At 49.5% G+C, this 16,718-nt stretch overlaps 1 protein-coding gene across 2 annotated transcripts in view; it reads right to left on the bottom strand.

Annotated features, from left to right (window-relative positions):
* Window positions 1-12,089, bottom strand: part of ADCK5 (aarF domain containing kinase 5) — a 925,852-nt gene extending 913,763 nt beyond the window's left edge. The window contains exons 1-2 of one of the 2 annotated variants that reach the window (XM_069621949.1): window positions 11,979-12,089; window positions 9,204-9,309 (exon numbers count right to left, since the gene is read on the bottom strand). In XM_069621949.1, coding sequence (XP_069478050.1) covers window positions 9,204-9,221 — 18 coding nt within the window. In that variant the 5' untranslated portion in view covers window positions 9,222-9,309; window positions 11,979-12,089. Of the gene's footprint in view, window positions 1-9,203; window positions 9,310-11,864 lie in introns of both variants that reach the window. The other variant, XM_069621948.1, reaches the window with a different exon arrangement.
* Between the last annotated feature and the right edge of the window lie 4,629 nt (window positions 12,090-16,718).

Below are 16,718 nucleotides of genomic sequence, written 5' to 3'. Positions count from 1 at the left end.
TATTCACTTGAGGCCTGAAGGTAGAAGTTGTGGAAAGGCTGTCTGTTCAGTTCTTGGGTCATGAGGGTAATCTCTGCCTCAGGGTTCAAGATATCCTGTGAAATGCACCTAGGAAGCCTGCGCTTTCCTGGGTTGTTTAACCACTCTCCCTTTTGACAAAACTATTGAACAGAGTACCTACCGCTGAGTCCTTAGTTGGGCGATTATTAGAGATATTCACCCTCGGATGTCCTTCTGGTCCAGGGTTCAGAATCTAGGGAGGAGAGTCTCACCTGCATTTCCCATGGACTCTCATTGGAGTACCTCCTGCTCTGTTGCATTTTTCTCTAGGCCGGTTGCTCATCCTTCATCTGGATAGTTCATATGGAACTTTCAACCTGTCGTGGAACTCTCCGTAAGGGACTCTGGGGTTACTTATCTGCCACTTGAACTTTTTTCCTATGCCACAAGGGGTTCAGTGACCTCTGGAGCAAGAACTAGCAGTTTAGGACTTACCTCTGGTGCTGATGCATTTTTCAAGTCCTGCTCTGTAATTCTCTTATGGTGAATGTTATTATTACATTGTAGCTTTAAATATTCTTCCTCGAAGTGTACTGCAAAGGTAACGGTGTCTACAATGTTTCAATAACTCCTGGAGGCTTTTGGATAGGATTTGAAATGTTGCCACCCTCCTCACTATATTTAATTATTGTATTATTTTGTAGAACTAAGCCCCAGATGGTCAAAATTAATGTTTCGCTTCAGTGTTGGCTGTATTGATTTCAGGCTATTTTTCCTCACATCATGTGTGATGACCGGACCCCTGGTCTGTGGTCTACAATACATGCCAGGGCCGACTTGTGTCTTTAGGACCATTGGGGAATTTGTCTGCTTTGCTAGACCAGGCTCTCCTTGTTCTTCCCCCTCTGGTAATTTAGGTTGGCTGCCTATCTGAGACAGTGGGCCCACATACAGGAACTGGGGCGAGGAGAGTCTTTATAGCACATTATGCATTTGTTTATGAATGTATATTATGTGTAAAGTACTTATTTGACGTGATAGAGATCATGATGTTTAACATATACGTATGTATTTTTTAAGTATACCCGTCTGGTGTATTTTCAAGAGATTAGTGTGTGCACCATTTGTAATTTTGCTTGTCGCTTTTTCCATGCTACCTGAAGGGAACCCTCATCAATGATAGATCCCTTACAGCACACACCCTCGTCATTCATGATCTGATCATTGCCCAAGACCTTGACATCCTCGCCATCACGGAAACCTGGCTACCGCACGTTTCTGGTCCAGCACTTTCCATAGTTCTAACAGAGGCCTACGCCATCCTCAGAAGTGATAGTTTGAACTCAAGAGGTGGAGGCGTTGCACTCACTCTCTAAAAATTAGACTTGCCAACTATTCAATGGAAGGGAATTGCAAACTCCTCTCGCCCAAACTCTCATCCTCCCCTAAGGATTCCATAGCTATCCACCTCATCTACCGACCTCCCAGCCCTACATCGAGGAAAAATCTCATTAACACGGTAGAAGACATTGAACCAACCTCCAGATCTCTTATGCTTGGGGACTTAAACCTAGGTCACAACGACCTTACGGACACGACCGGCACAGCCGGGACCAATGCACTCTGCTTCATACAGTGTGTTTCTGACCCCACTCACATCAAGGGCAGAACACTGGACTGGATAGCCGATCTTAACAGTCAGATTACCATCACCTCCAATACCCTCTGCCCTACCACCCCTCCTTGGCCTGTAGCTCCCAGAAGATCTCTAAAGACTATCTCCCCACTCCTCTCACCTCTCACTTCTCCTACCAGAGCCCCTTAACTCCAGTGAACCGAGGGTCTTAGCAGACCTTTACCTTAATACCCTGATCAAGGCAGTAGACACTGTTGCCCATCTTCTTCCTAGAAGAGCCAAACCAATAGGCCACATTAATTCCTGGTTTACCCCTGCCCTCCAAGCCCTGTATTCAAGAAAGGGACAGGCGGAAAACTCATGGAGAAGGACACCTACCGACGACGCAAAAGCCGCATTCACCCTGATCTCCAAAGCATACAAGCAGGCCATCATCGCAGCCAAAGCAGCAGCCTATAAAACAAGAATCATCAACGCCAGCGCTAACTCCCAAGACATTTTAGAATTCTCAGAGTTAGAAACGTCTTCCACCCCACCCACCACCATCTCAAAAGACGAGACATGGTGCATTATCAAGATTGCCATGCAGTCAAAAATAGTCTCTCTACAGCAGAAAACAGAGATAAAAAGCACTTATCACCACACCCACTACTCTGGCCCTCACCACCAAACATCAGATAACACAACATTCCACTTTAAAGATATCTTAGAAACAGCCAACATTCTCAAAAACCTCAAACCCTCCAGATGCAAAAGGAGACATCTGCCCAGCCACTACCATCAAAAGCTGCTGAAAGCACTAGTCCCTTTTATTACTAAATTGATAAACGTCTCTTTCACCGCAAATCTAGTCCCAGACAGCCTAAAGGAATCGCGTGTCCTACCCTCACTGAAGAAGGCACGCTCGATGTGCCAGCACCCAATAACTACCGCCCCATCACTACGGTCCCCTTCATGCTAAAGATCCTAGACAGAGCAGTGTACAACCAAATCCAACAACATCCTCAGCATGCGCCAATCAGGCTTCCGTCTGGGCCACGGCACGGAATCAGCGCTATTAGAACTGAAAAACTAGCTAGATGCCTTCATAGATGAAGGCAAGCTCCTCCTCCTCCTCCTCCTCCTCCTCCTCCTCCTCCTCCTCCTCCTCCTCCTCCTCCTCCTCCGACGACGACGACGAACATAAACCACTGCCACTACCCGACGGCCACTGCCAATTTCTGCCATGAAGCCAAGACCTGATAGCCTCCTTCCTAGAAGGAAGATTCATGAGGGTCTTCCCTGACACAGCCAGCGCCCCACTCATCCCGATTCCCTGTGGTATCACACAAAGCTCACGTGTCTCACCCTCCCTCGACAATATTTTCACCAAACTCCATCAGCATATCCTACACGAACTTTGCTTATGACACACAAATACTCCTCCCCTTGTCAGGCATCCATGCAGAGGATTCCTGCACCATCAACAAGATCTACGCCACCATCCAGGTCTGGATGGCCACCTACAGCCTATGTCTCAACGATGACAACATGGAGATCCTGCTGGTAGGATCTCTAGCTATGCTGAAGAATCTCAACTCCAAATTCACCTCACTCACGGTAGATTGAATACAGATCCCAGCTTCAGAGAAAACATTGGGTGTCCATCTGGATGCCTCTCTGTCAATCACTAAACAAGTGAAAGCAATCGCTACTTCAGCTGCATACACAGCTAAACTCACCAATGCAGCCTGACAATTCCTCACACCTACCAGCTGCCTAACCATCGTCGGGGCAAGACTGGATTACTGTAGCACCTTCTTTTCAGGGACCTTCAAACAGAACATCCACAAAATTAAAGCAACCCAAACCAATGCCCAGCAGCAAGAAAGGAAGTTCACTGGCTCCCAATTCAGAAAAAGCTTACTTTCAAGACATGGTCCATGACGAATAAATGCCTCGATAAGACGGCCCCTGAATACCTGTCACATAAAATGGTGAGTTGTCAAACCCAAAGCCCGGTAAGATCAATCCACGCGCATCGCCTGGCCTTATCTAAATTCAAAAGAGCTAGAGGAGGAGGATCCAGCTTCCCGAACGTGGCGGTGAACCAATGGAACTCCTTGCACCCACCCTAAGAGCTGAGAAATCCTACTGCCCATTCTGCAAAGCCCTAAAACATAGTTCTTTGGCTAACCCATGACACTTTCACTGAGCACTCCTACCAGCTCGGACCTCCCTAAACTGGAGCACGGGTTTGAGGCTATGCAATGTACCCTAATTAGTGTTACCCACTGTCTGATGCTATTTCTTTCTTTGTCTGTGTGTAACTGGTTTCACAACAGCGCCCAGATGCCTTCAGGCTTAGGCGCTTTACAAATGCATAAATAAATAAATAGATAAATAGATAGATAAATTAAAGCGGCAGCCACGCAATTGCAGCAACGCAATCTCCTGCAAACCTACAAATCTGGGTTCCGACCCAGATGCAGCACCGAGACGGCAACCATACAGGTGGTCGACAGTGACCTCCACATCCTTGACGACGGCCACACCTGCCTCCTGGTTCTACTCTTGGATGGTTTCGACACAGTAGACCACCAAGCGCTCACGGACCCCATACATCGTGCATGGGGATCAGCAACCTTGTCCTACACCGATTCAAGTCCTACCTCGCCAACCGTACAGCATGTTCAGATGGGCTCCTCTAGATCACCAATGCTACCAGAGGTTGGAACCCTGCTGTGGAGTCCAGCAGGGTTCCAACCACTCCCCAGTTACATTCAATCTATACATGGGGCCGCTGGGAGCCATCCTAGCCACACACACAATATCCACATCCACCAATAGGCCGACGACACACAGCTATATCTCAAGATCGACTCTATCAAGGACAGCCATAGGCTCAAAACCTGCCTCTCGCTGATCCAGTCTTGGATGTCCAGCGCATACTTGAAGCACAACCCCTCCAGGATAGAATTGCAACTCCTCACCAACAACACCAAAAACCCAGACATACACACCTGGCTATAAACCATGAACCCTTAGGGATTCACACCCGAGCTCACCTCCTGTGCCAGGTCTCTTGGGGACCACATCGACTAACACCTCCCCTTCAAGACACACATAGCTAAGAAAACTCAGACAGCTTGCTATCAGCTCTCCCGCCTGTGGAAAGTCAAGCCCTTCCTCTCTCCAGATAGCTTTAGATCCACTGTTCAAGCACTAGTCCTATCCGGCCAGGATGGGGCAATGCTCTCCTCGAAGGCCTACCGCTGTAAACCTGTGTGCCCCTCAGAAGCGTCCTACACGCGGCCGCACACCTTAAGGGTCTACGCAGATACAACCACATCACCCTGGTCCTCATCGACCTTGACTGGTCCAACTGCATGCACAAATCACCTTCAAGTCTTGCTGCATCATCTAGAAGGCAGTTACCCTCAAGTCACCCAGCTACCTCATGGAGAAATTCAGCATTTCCGGCGAACAGCGCACCACAAGACTAGAAATCCACTTCTGCAAAAAAAGGTAAGGACCAGAAAACGAGCCTACTCATCCTAAACCCCCAAGACTATGGAACCTCCTCCTCGTCAGCATCAGACTCATCCCCACGCTCCTACAATTCAGAAAAGTACTCAAGACCCACCTCTTCAAGAAGTCTCACCTTAACACCTAGTCCATCATGTTGCACGACGCGCCACCTGAATTGGTCGCCACCGCCCAGCCCTCTCCTCCCTGCCACCCTGTACAGCTGTGCCCCTCCTGTGAGCCCCTCTGTATCCTACCCACGCTGTTTATCCATTCTGTTGTTACACTGAAAAGCGCTCTGTTGTGTATCTGTATTGGTGTATACCTCTGTAAAGCGCTCTGTTGCTTCTCGAAAGCTAGGTCTGCGCTCAATAAATACCTTAATAATAAAAAGATACCCATTGCAAAATGTAAAAATACCACATGCAGATCCGTATACAGGTTGCAACAACGTAACGGAGCAACATTGTCATACATCGTATTTTATACTTTCAGCATGCCACCCCTTACAAACTCTGTGCAAACTAATTATTTCCTGGCCTTTTCTTGTGCCTCTTCCACTCAGTGACTTCAGCCAGAGAGAGACATATATGGTGCGGTAGAATAAGATGGCTGAATGAGGCCACACAATGGGGCTGGAATGCATATGTAGCTGTCTGCATCCTAGTTGAGTGGTCCATCTTCGGTTAATAAAGCTAGGTGTAAAATAGTGCTGCCCTAGAGGAATTTTCTGCAGCAAACAGAATGTTTTCCCGCCAATTGATAACTTTCCTAGCTTATCTTGGAAGTGTGTGCGAAAGGGGAACGATAGAGATAGAGAGACAGACTGCGAGGGTGGGTGCAATGTTGTTGCGTGAGCATAGAGGTCGTCGATATTGGTATTTTCATGTACACCTTTTTTCCTAGATTGAGTGACCCCGATGATCTCCTGCTTGAAGTGCAGGAAGGCTTCAAACCTGTGACAAGGTGCCAGACAGCCTCTGCATAAAGACCTTAGAATGTACAGCGGCCCTCCTAGAGGGTTAATGCAAATGTCTTGTTCGAGCTAGCGAGCCCACCATGCATTACTCTCTCACTGTGTTCCAGTGGCTCATTTACCTATTCAGTACATACAAGGACAACACATTCTCTCTTCTCCACCTGAGGCCAATCTGATATGGCTCGGGATGATGGGGAGAACCTCCAACAAACTCTCCTTTTGTGTTCCCAACACTTATTCTCAGTGCTCCAAATACGCTTTTCAAGTGGGAGCATTTTACACACTATTTTTAAAGTTGGGAGTAAAATGATTTTTAGGCAGTAAAAAATAAGTTGCTATCCGAATGCGAGTATATAATAAGCAAGTCAAAATATTTTTGTAATAAATATTTCTTTGCACCAAGTTGTACATTTCTACCTCTTCAGATCAGGCAGTAATAAAAGGTTATTCCTGTGCCACTACGCATACTACGGAGACAAACATATTCGTGGGGATGTGTGGATGAAGGCAGGGGGACAGGCATGTTTCCTATTTGTATTGGGAGTATTTTTCCCCACATTTTAATTTTTTTGTCAAGTATTTGCCTATTTTCTGGAAGTAAAAATGGCTGATACACCACATATCTGTAGAGCTGCTTATTCTACACACAGACAATTCCTGGCTCTGACACCTCCTTCCGCTGGCTCGGCTTTACCAGAACTCCCTCCTCCAACAGTAGGAGGGAATCCAATATGACCTGGTTGCCCACACAACTTCCAGGCACTCTTGAACACATCTGAAGGCCACGACTCATCCAACATCACTTTTAGACTAGCAACTACCTCATTCATTCTTTTGATTCAATTTCCTACTAGTCAGAACAATAAAAACGATACGATCAGCCCAACTATCACTATATACTGGTGATGTCTGCAGTAGAAAAGAAATATAATGTTGACAAATTGCTTGGCCTTAAAACTCCACTACTGCACTGGCATACGGCTCATACCCCAAATACTTAACACGCGGATGCCTCTTCACGAGTTCACTAAAGACAGAGGACAAATGTACTTTAAACCCAGAAGCTTGCATAGAGTCTCTATCCTAGGACCGAGAGAGCCAGATATGGACAGCCCTAAATTGTAATGCACCCAATCACATGTGAACATTTTTCTTGTGTTATCGCAAGGATTTTAAAAGCAGTTAAATTGTTATGAATTTGGATATTACATATTATTAACATTGTGAATTATTATGCTTTCCGTTTCTCTTTTCTTGCTCATATATGTTTTTTATTGAAGAAACTAACATTTTGATTGTTCATGTGCTTAAAGTTTGTAATTAATTAAATGCACAATAACAAATGTTTAAGCCAGTATGCATTGCTCAGTGGCTCTGAACTGAGGTGAACTTCCAAAAAGGGCTACTGGGTGGCACTGTGGCTTGGCAGAAACGGCCTACAATACCCTCACATTTCAGGTAAAGGGTATTTTTGCCATGCTTTTTCAAAACTTTTAACACGGATGGTGTTTATTGATGTATCATTACACCAATCGTAAAGTATACACACAGATTCATCCAAACACTTTCGCAAAATAAAAATAAATAAAAAACACAGTAAGATTAACCAATATGTGCACAATTGATATGCTCTTTAGTATTGGTTCCTGGAGTCGTTTTTGTAATGATAAGGAAAACGTTTTGTGTGTGTTGTGTCAAATTTAACCCCTCCAAAACCAAAGTCGGTCCCATCGGTCACCCCACTAAACAACAACTCGTCCAACAATGGCTCAATGATGAGAGCTGAGGAGAACTTGATCAGAAACTATGTGATGCAGAAAACCCTTAGGCTGCTAACATCAACAGAAGCCTGTTCCAGAAACACATAACCAAGAAGCCCCAAAAGCCCGTCTCAAACCCTTCATCCTACCACAGGACTTCCGGTCCATAGAACAGGCCCTTGTGGTCTCGCACACCGATGATGGGGAGGGAGATGGGGTGAATGCCCTCCTGACAGGGATCCCTGTGGCTCATTTTGCTCCCCTAAAATCAATCCAAAACACTGCAGTACACTTTATTACAAATGTGACGAAATGTGACCGAATCCTACACGAACTACATTGGCTTCCTCTCTGGGCCATGATACTATTCAAGAGTACAGGTATCATCTACAAAGCATTCACAACTAGCACACCAGTGTACCTGGCGGCTCAGCTCCACATAGCTGGACATGTTCCTTGCGCATCAAATCGACCAAGCAGCTCGAATCAAAAATCTTCTGCAAAAAAAAAAAAATACCTGCAAACAATTCTCCTCTTGCCAATCACCCACCCTCTGGAACTCTATACCAGTATCAACTCGGAATGCCTCCACAATTCTCCAGTTTTGCAAATCTCACAAAATGTGACCTTTTCAACACCACCTGCCCAAGGACCAATCCCAATGGGCGTACAGAATCGTAACTCACAGTACTGCGCTACTGTTAAAATAGGCCATTCAAAATGCTCGATACCCACACCCTGTACAGCACTCCGTTGATCTCTAGCTAGATCTGCACTTTAAACAATAGACAATGGACTATGGGGGCCTGGGATGCCCACAAGGTTGTTGAGGAGCTACCCACTCCGCACTCCTTCATGTGTCCTAATAGATGGGGCAAGCACCATGAAACCCTTACAACACCGAGGGAGAGCTGGTAGATGAGGATCCCTACTGAGTAGGCACCAAGGCTTCGATGGACCCACTTACCCTTCCAAGAGGCATGCATCAGATAAATTCTCAGGAAAAACGTCCCTCAGAGCAGACAATAGACCCCTAGAAACATTTGTCCTCATCATTTACGAACTATGGGAACATGCATGAAGCATCCCATTCTAGTTTCCCGCAACGTGTTCGTTGTAGTACACCCAGTAGTTGTAACACCAGCAAGATGCGATTGTAACCCAATGATCCATCTCCAAGCCACGAATCCATCCTCAAGGTATCCCTGAGCCTAAACTCAATCTCCATCCCCAAGACAGTCCCCAACCCCAAGGGCAGCCCTGCCTGTGAGTAGTCACCTGGGTCAAGCATCTCGCATCAGGCACTCCCCATGTGACTTACCGGCCAGCGCAGCTCCATGGTGAGAGGTCTGCGGGGATGTTCTCAGGGTCGCCTCCTCCTGGCGTCCCTTTTATCTCCTAGGACTGTCCTTTTGGGCGTTTAGCTCCTGCAAGACACAGACCACTTTCAGGTGTCATACACCTCTCTCAGGGTATGTTATGCCTAATGTAGGTCTGGGGCTACGAGTCTCCCTCGGTCCCACCCCCACCGTGCTTCCCTAGCAGTCCTCAGTCTCTCACTGCCTCTGAGGAGCATGTAGCACTCCTCCCTTCACTGGTGTCTTGTTGCACTTTCCCTACGGCCCCCTGTAATCCCACTCTAGGTGTACACGCCTGATACCGTGTTACTCGGACCCTACCCACCCCCTCCCTGCCCACTGACACCCCTCTCCTGGTGCACTCTCTCCAGCTGTCTACTGTCTCCTTCCCACCTCTGAGTAGCTCCTTGGCTGTGCCCCTTCCTGCTGCCTACCTCCACTCGTTACTCCCCTCTTCCTTCACACGCTCTGTGCCTCTCTCTTTCCTCCCAGCGTCCTTACACTATGCCTCTGCAGCACCCCTGTGCCCCCACTGGCAGATCCCTGCACACTCACACCCCTCTCCTGGTGCACACTCACACCCCTATCCTGGTGCACTGTCTCCAGCTGTCTTCTGCCCCCTTCCCACCTCTGCGTAGCTCCCTGGCAGTGCCCCTTCCTGCTGCCTACCTCCACACGCTCTGGACCTCTCTTCCCTCCCAACGTCCTCACACTATGCCTCTGCAGCACCCCTGTGCCTCCTGCACACTCACCCCCTGTGCCTTCTCTCGCAGGTCCCTGCACAATCACCCCGTGTCTCCTCTCGCAGGTCCCTGCACACTCACCCCCTGTGCCTCCTCTCCTCGCAGGTCCCTGCACACTCACCCCCTGTGCCTCCTCTCCTCGCAGGTTCCTGCAAACTCACCCCCTGTGCCTCCTCTCCTCGCAGGTCCCTGCACACTCTCCCCCTGTGCCTCTTCTCGCAGGTCCCTGCACACTCACCCCCTGTGCCTCCTCTCCTCGCAGGTCCCTGCACACTCACCCCCTATGCCTCCTCTCCTCGCAGGTCCCTGCACACTCCCCCCCCTGTGCCTCCTCTCCTCGCAGGTCCGTGCACACTCTCCCCCTGTGCCTCCTCTCGCAGGTCCCTGCACACTCACCCCCTGTGCCTCATCTCCTCGCAGGTCCCTGCACACTCACCCCCTCTGTGCCTCCTCTCCTCGCAGGTCCCTGCACACTCACCCCCTGTGCCTCCTCTCCTCGCAGGTCCCTGCACACTCACCCCCTGTGCCTCCTCTCCTCGCAGGTCCCTGCACACCCCCCCCCCTGTGCCTCCTCTCCTCGCAGGTCCGTGCACACTCACTCCCTGTGCCTCCTCTCCTCGCAGGTCCCTGCACACTCACTCCCTGTGCCTCCTCTCCTCGCAGGTCCCTGCACACTCACTCCCTGTGCCTCCTCTCGCAGGTCCCTGCACACTCACTCCCTGTGCCTCCTCTCCTCGCAGGTCCCTGCACACTCACCCCCTGTACCTCCTCTCGCAGGTCCCTGCACACTCTCCCCCTGTGCCTCCTCTCCTCGCAGGTCCCTGCACACTCTCCCCCTGTGCCTCCTCTCCTCGCAGGTCCCTGCACACTCTCCCCCTGTGCCTCCTCTCCTCGCAGGTCCCTGCACACTCACCCCCTGTGCCTCCTCTCCTCGCAGGTCCCTGCACACTCACCCCCTGTGCCTCCTCTCCTCGCAGGTCCCTGCACACTCACCCCCTGTGCCTCCTCTCCTCGCAGGTCCCTGCACACTCACCCCCTGTGCCTCCTCTCCTAGCAGGTCCCTGCACACTCACCCCCTGTTCCTCCTCTCCTAGCAGGTCCCTGCACACCCCCCCCTGTGCCTCCTCTCGCAGGTCCCTGCACACTCACCCCCTGTGCCTCCTCTCCTCGCAGGTCCCTGCACACTCACCCCCTGTGCCTCCTCTCCTCGCAGGTCCCTGCACACTCACCCCCTGTGCCTCCTCTCGCAGGTCCCTGCACACTCTCCCCCTGTGCCTCCTCTTGCAGGTCCCTACACACTCCCCCCCCTGTGCCTCCTCTTGCAGGTCCCTGCACACTCGCCCCCTGTGCCTCCTCTCCTCACAGGTCCATGCACACTCACCCCCTGTGCCTCCTCTCCTCGCAGGTCCCTGCACACTCACCCCCTGTGCCTCCTCTCCTCACAGGTCCCTGCACACTCACCCCCTGTGCCTCCTCTCCTCGCAGGTCCCTGCACACTCACCCCCTGTGCCTCCTCTCCTCGCAGGTCCCTGCACACTCACCCCCTGTGCCTCCTCTCCTCGCAGGTCCCTGCACACTCACCCCCTGTGCCTCCTCTCGCAGGTCCCTGCACACTCTCCCCCTGTGCCTCCTCTTGCAGGTCCCTGCACACTCCCCCCCCCCCTGTGCCTCCTCTTGCAGGTCCCTGCACACTCACCCCCTGTGCCTCCTCTTGCAGGTCCCTGCACACTCACCCCCTGTGCCTCCTCTCCTCGCATGTCCCTGCACACTCACCCCCTGTGCCTCCTCTCCTCGCAGGTCCCTGCACACTCCCCCCACCCTGTGCCTCCTCTCGCAGGTCTCTGCACACACTCACTCTTGCCAGCTCTCCTGCCCCGTTACCTCTCTCTGGCTGCCCTCTGTGCCCTCCAGCCTCTCTGCCACTCCCCTCTGTTCCCTTTGCACCGTCTGTCTCTGCGCCCATAAGTTCCCCTGGCGCCTGTCACACTGGCTCACACCATAACTCTCTCTCGCTTCCGCACTCCGGGCCACGCCCCGCGCCCTCCATTGGTCAGGCGACGACCCAAGCACTGGCCGTTTGGACCTGTGCGTGTCACGCCTCCCTCTGATGTCACTTCAGCGAAACGCCTGTAGAAACCCATCCATTCAGGTCAGGAAGTAAAGCCTGCGGCTCAAGCCTCGCTCTGGCGACAACAGTTGACTAGATCTTTTGATTCCAAAACCAGGAGTAAAAAGTTAATAAAAACGGTCGTTCCTCTCTGTCTACCCTGAATTTTAGGTCAAGGCAAGGTGGCTGCGATGTTGCATTAAAGTCCTTAATTGGACTACCAGCAGCAAATATTTTATTAAATATTTTATTATGGAGAAGTTAGGAAAAAAAGTGTAAAGCAAAAGTGGCCCCAACTGTACATGCTTGAACCTAAGAGGGTGCATACTTGCCAACATTCTGTGACCAAAAAGATGTATGATTTTTCAAGTTTGAAAAATAATAATTCCCATAACAATGACATCACAGGAAAATACAAAACATACAAACAGCACAACATGGAAAGATGTTGAAATGTTAAAAATGTATAATTCTGAATGCTAACACCAAATTGTCGGCAGATGCTGTGGGATGGTGTTACACTCTGACACATGCTTTGACTGCTGGTTCACCTAAGGGTTGTACCCGCAAGAGTGCAGGACAGAGCCACGCAGCTGTCAGGTTAGTGGACTGGCCTGAGTGCAATCTAAGTAATCACCTACCAATCCACTGTATAGAAAGAGTAATTAATGTGTTGCATGCTCTGTCCTGGAACCTGCCTTAGAATCACATAAATTACTTGCCACTGTAAAAAGCAGTAGAATCTGTCACTGAAATCTGTAGGCGGTAGGGCTACTTCAAAAGCAGTAGCCTACTGCCTAAATCTGTAGGGTTGGCAAGTATGAGGGTGATGGGTGGGCGTTATTTAATTCGTGTTGACACATGACTTTTTTCCCCTGCAGTGCTTAACTTACATTTGTTTTTATAAAAATTATACATGTTAACTGTACAGGTCCACATCCACCATCTTTTGATAAAGATGGTGGATCTCCCCATCTCCTCTCCTACCCTTATCTCTGACTATCTTTCTCCTATCCAGGAGTGGTGTGCCACCAATGACCTCGGCCTTAATGCCAGTAAGACTGAGATTCTCCTCATCGGCACATCTGCTCCCTCCTTTCCTTCAGCTCTCTGGCCTGCCTCTCTTGGCCCTCTTCCTGCTCCCACCTGCAAGGCAAAAAACCTCGCGGTCATCTTCGACTCCACACTCTTCTTCTCCCCTCACATCTCTGACATCACTAAGAAGTCACACTCTGCATAGTCAAACTGCCTTCTCTGGTTCTCAGCCACCTGGACCGCAGCTGTTCTGGGCAGTTTCCTCCCCGTAGCACTCCCTGCTTCTGGGCCCACTGGGCTGTGTTAGGCTGTGTTAGGGATTTCAATCAGGCACACACCCAGGTCTCACCTACCATGTAGTGCGCAATGAAACCCTTATTTGATTTGTGTCTATAAGTGATAAATTCAGTGATATACCACTCGTATCACACCCTTCTCAAAATACCCCACTGGTCGCACTGAACCGGGAATCAGGCTAGTTTGTAAAGGTAAATATTTATTTATTTAATATTGAAATCACACATAAGTTATATATATATACATATATATATATATGGGACAGCAATCACCTAACAGTTATAAGACAATTCAGAATATAAGTCAAGCAATTGAATTCACTTATAAAGATGCAGCAAATGTAAATTCGCTGTAAACTTTTACTATGCGATTTTTGATAAAAACGGGTCAAATGCACTGTTCTGATGCGATTTTTACTTGTGGATGTAGCTAAGGGTCTTAGGTATCAGTGAGAGTTGAAATGTCGTTTCTATCTTTAAAATTGAAGACGTTATAGAGGTTTTAGTGAGAGGCGTTTTTGCAAAATAGAACAGGAATTTGTTTTTAAAAAGACAGATAAGTTTAATTACACTATATTAATGACTATAAAAAAGAGGAGGCCACACATGAATCTTCACAGCTACATGGCCAGCGCAACCATTCACATGGTGGGTACTCGATTTCGTTCTGGGATTTACTTTAGTTACTCAAAATCACTAAGGAGTTATGGTTTTGTAACACAGATGAGAAAAATCAGTGCAAGAAGGATTCTAACGATACTAGGGTTCTGAATTTAAAGATGGGATGGATTTAGATTGGGATAAATCAATGCAGATATACTATGGGTCACTGTTCTTCCTATTAATACTTACAGTCTTTTGTAATTAAATTGGACCGTCAGCTCTGGTCATTGGATTGGATCAGGGCTACCGGCAGCACCTCTGGAGGGATTGGATCAGCGGTGCGGTTCTGGTCAATTTTGGACCGCACCTCAGACTGGATTTGGATGAGCCCTTCTGGTCACTGGACACAGCAGATTACAGGACGCAAGTTTCATCGGGCAAGCCTTAATGGTAGCGAGCCAAGCTGAATCAGAATTATTCTTTTAAGTTTTGGATGTTTGAAATTGGGTCTAGCTAGCAAGAGTTCAGCAATGCTAAAGTCTGGAGTCTGCAAAGAAATCTGGATCTTCAGAGAAGTCTGGAGTCAGCTACAAGATGAAGAGTTCTGGAACAAGGTGCTGCGTGTGTAAAGATTGGAGGGGGGTCTGCACTTCCCCTCTCTATATGGTAGAGGGGAGGCACAGAGACCCCTGCCAAGATTCTCTATTACGGTAGCAATGGACAAGCAATCAAGGCCTAGCTTCTCGGGAGGTGATGCAAGCTGGTTCTTAAGTACAGTGTAGTCTCCGAGCACCCACAAAGGAATGTCCACACACTGCATCGGTTAAAACACAGTCTTTATATAATTAATATTCAAGGTCACATACACAATCACGATAACTCACTTTGTACTCCGAAAATCAACAATGGTAAATATGTACAATTCTAAAGTGGTACCACTAACGTTATTAGATCTCATTAAAGTGCATACGGTCAGAATGACACACAGATCAAAATAAAGAGGAAACCAGCAGTAGAGAGAGGAAGGAAAGCAAGATGATCGAGCAATAGGCAGAATACTGGTAACTACAGTTAAACACAGTTCTGTGTGGAGATCCCCCCACCTGGGCAACCTGTAGAAGAAAGATACAAGCCCAGTCCATATATTGTTCACACTAGACTTTCCAATAGTTCTGCAACCCCAAAGTACCTGGCGTTGTAGCGTTCCACGTCGGGGAAATCAACAACCCTTCTTGAGTGTCCTCCCTTTCAGGCAGGAGTCACGGGTCGTCGAACGTCCGACATAGAACAGGTCGAGCTACGACGGTGAAGTGGCCGCGTCGTTCCTACCGGTGCTCGTTGACGGGGAATCGTAAACGTCCGGCCAGGAAGAGGCGTGCGGGGCACCTCGCTGTCGATAGTTCTGGACCGCAAAGAGTTGAAGAACTGTGGCCCAGCAAGGGCGTTGAGTCGTCTGCATCTCTGTGGTCTTTTGGTGGCGGGAAACCCACCGGTGGATGCTCCTCGGCGCATCGACGGTCAGGCCTCCTCCAGCAGGGTACAGCAGCGACGATGCGGACAAGAGCGTCCTTGGATCTATGAAGTTCTTAGGCAACAGGAGCACGGCGGCTCCAGTCGGCGACGGCGGTCGTCGACAGTGGCGGACAACAGTCTGGGCGCTTCTCCTTGGAGTTCCGCAGCAATCCCCGTATCGGGTCGGCAGCCTGTCGAAGGTCTGTCTACCAATGAGCTTAGGCAAAGATCAGATGTGCACGATGGTCCCTCGTAGCTCGGGAAGAGGGCGCCTTACCAGGTCCTCTCTGGGTCAGTTTTGAAGCACAGCAGCTTTCAGATTGCAAAGGAGAGCAACAGCAATTCTTCTCGTCCAGCAGGGTGTCAAGATCAAGCTTCAGTTACTCCAGGTACTCGTTGTAGTGGACTTCAGCTTCTGAACACGATTCTTAGCAGTGAGAGGTCCCCAGATATACTGTTGATATCCCATTCATTCCGTTGGGTCACACTCAAGCATCCAATCACGACTATGGTCATTCATGCAGGCAGGCAGCCAATCAGGCACACAAGGCATTCAGGCCATTCACTTCTCTCCGGACACTCACAACAAGTTATGTGTATTGGGACAAGTACTGAGCCATTCAACACTCCAAGCTGCATTCACCGGTTTCGGGCAGGCCTGTCTCAACCATTGTGTCACCCACCAGATACTAGACAGCCACAACATAGAATGTATATTCGTCACACACTCCATTCACCCAGGTCCCACCCACAGGCGTACCCACAACACACGGTCGTTGAGAAGGCTCCAGCCAGTCTGGTCGGCACTTCCCCACACTACCATATATGGAACTTCCACCCAACAGCCAGTCAGGGGGAAGGGACAGAGGCAGGGCTTCCCGGTACTTCGGGAAGATCAAGGTAACAGGTGATGGAAGGCAAGAGGCCATGGGGGCCATTTTGCCTCCACCCAGAATCTACCGATTCCAAATGACAGGGCCTGGGCATCCCAAAATGGAGGACGCTCAGGGCACCAGGCATTTCAGCATGGAGCTGCCACCAGACCGTACCCTGCTCTGTGAGTCACCCACAGGTACCCAAAAACATACACTAGGGGCGCAGGGTAGCACCCCTACCCATGGGTGCCATAAGGGTATCCCAGGAGAGAGAGAACTGCGCCGCCAGGAGTCCCACATGAACTCC

This window comes from Ambystoma mexicanum, chromosome 5q (genome assembly GCF_040938575.1).
Source record: "Ambystoma mexicanum isolate Mex_15411 chromosome 5q, UKY_AmexF1_1, whole genome shotgun sequence".
Classification (NCBI taxonomy): Eukaryota; Metazoa; Chordata; class Amphibia; order Caudata; family Ambystomatidae; genus Ambystoma; species Ambystoma mexicanum.
This window is presented reverse-complemented; position numbering and strand designations above follow the sequence as displayed.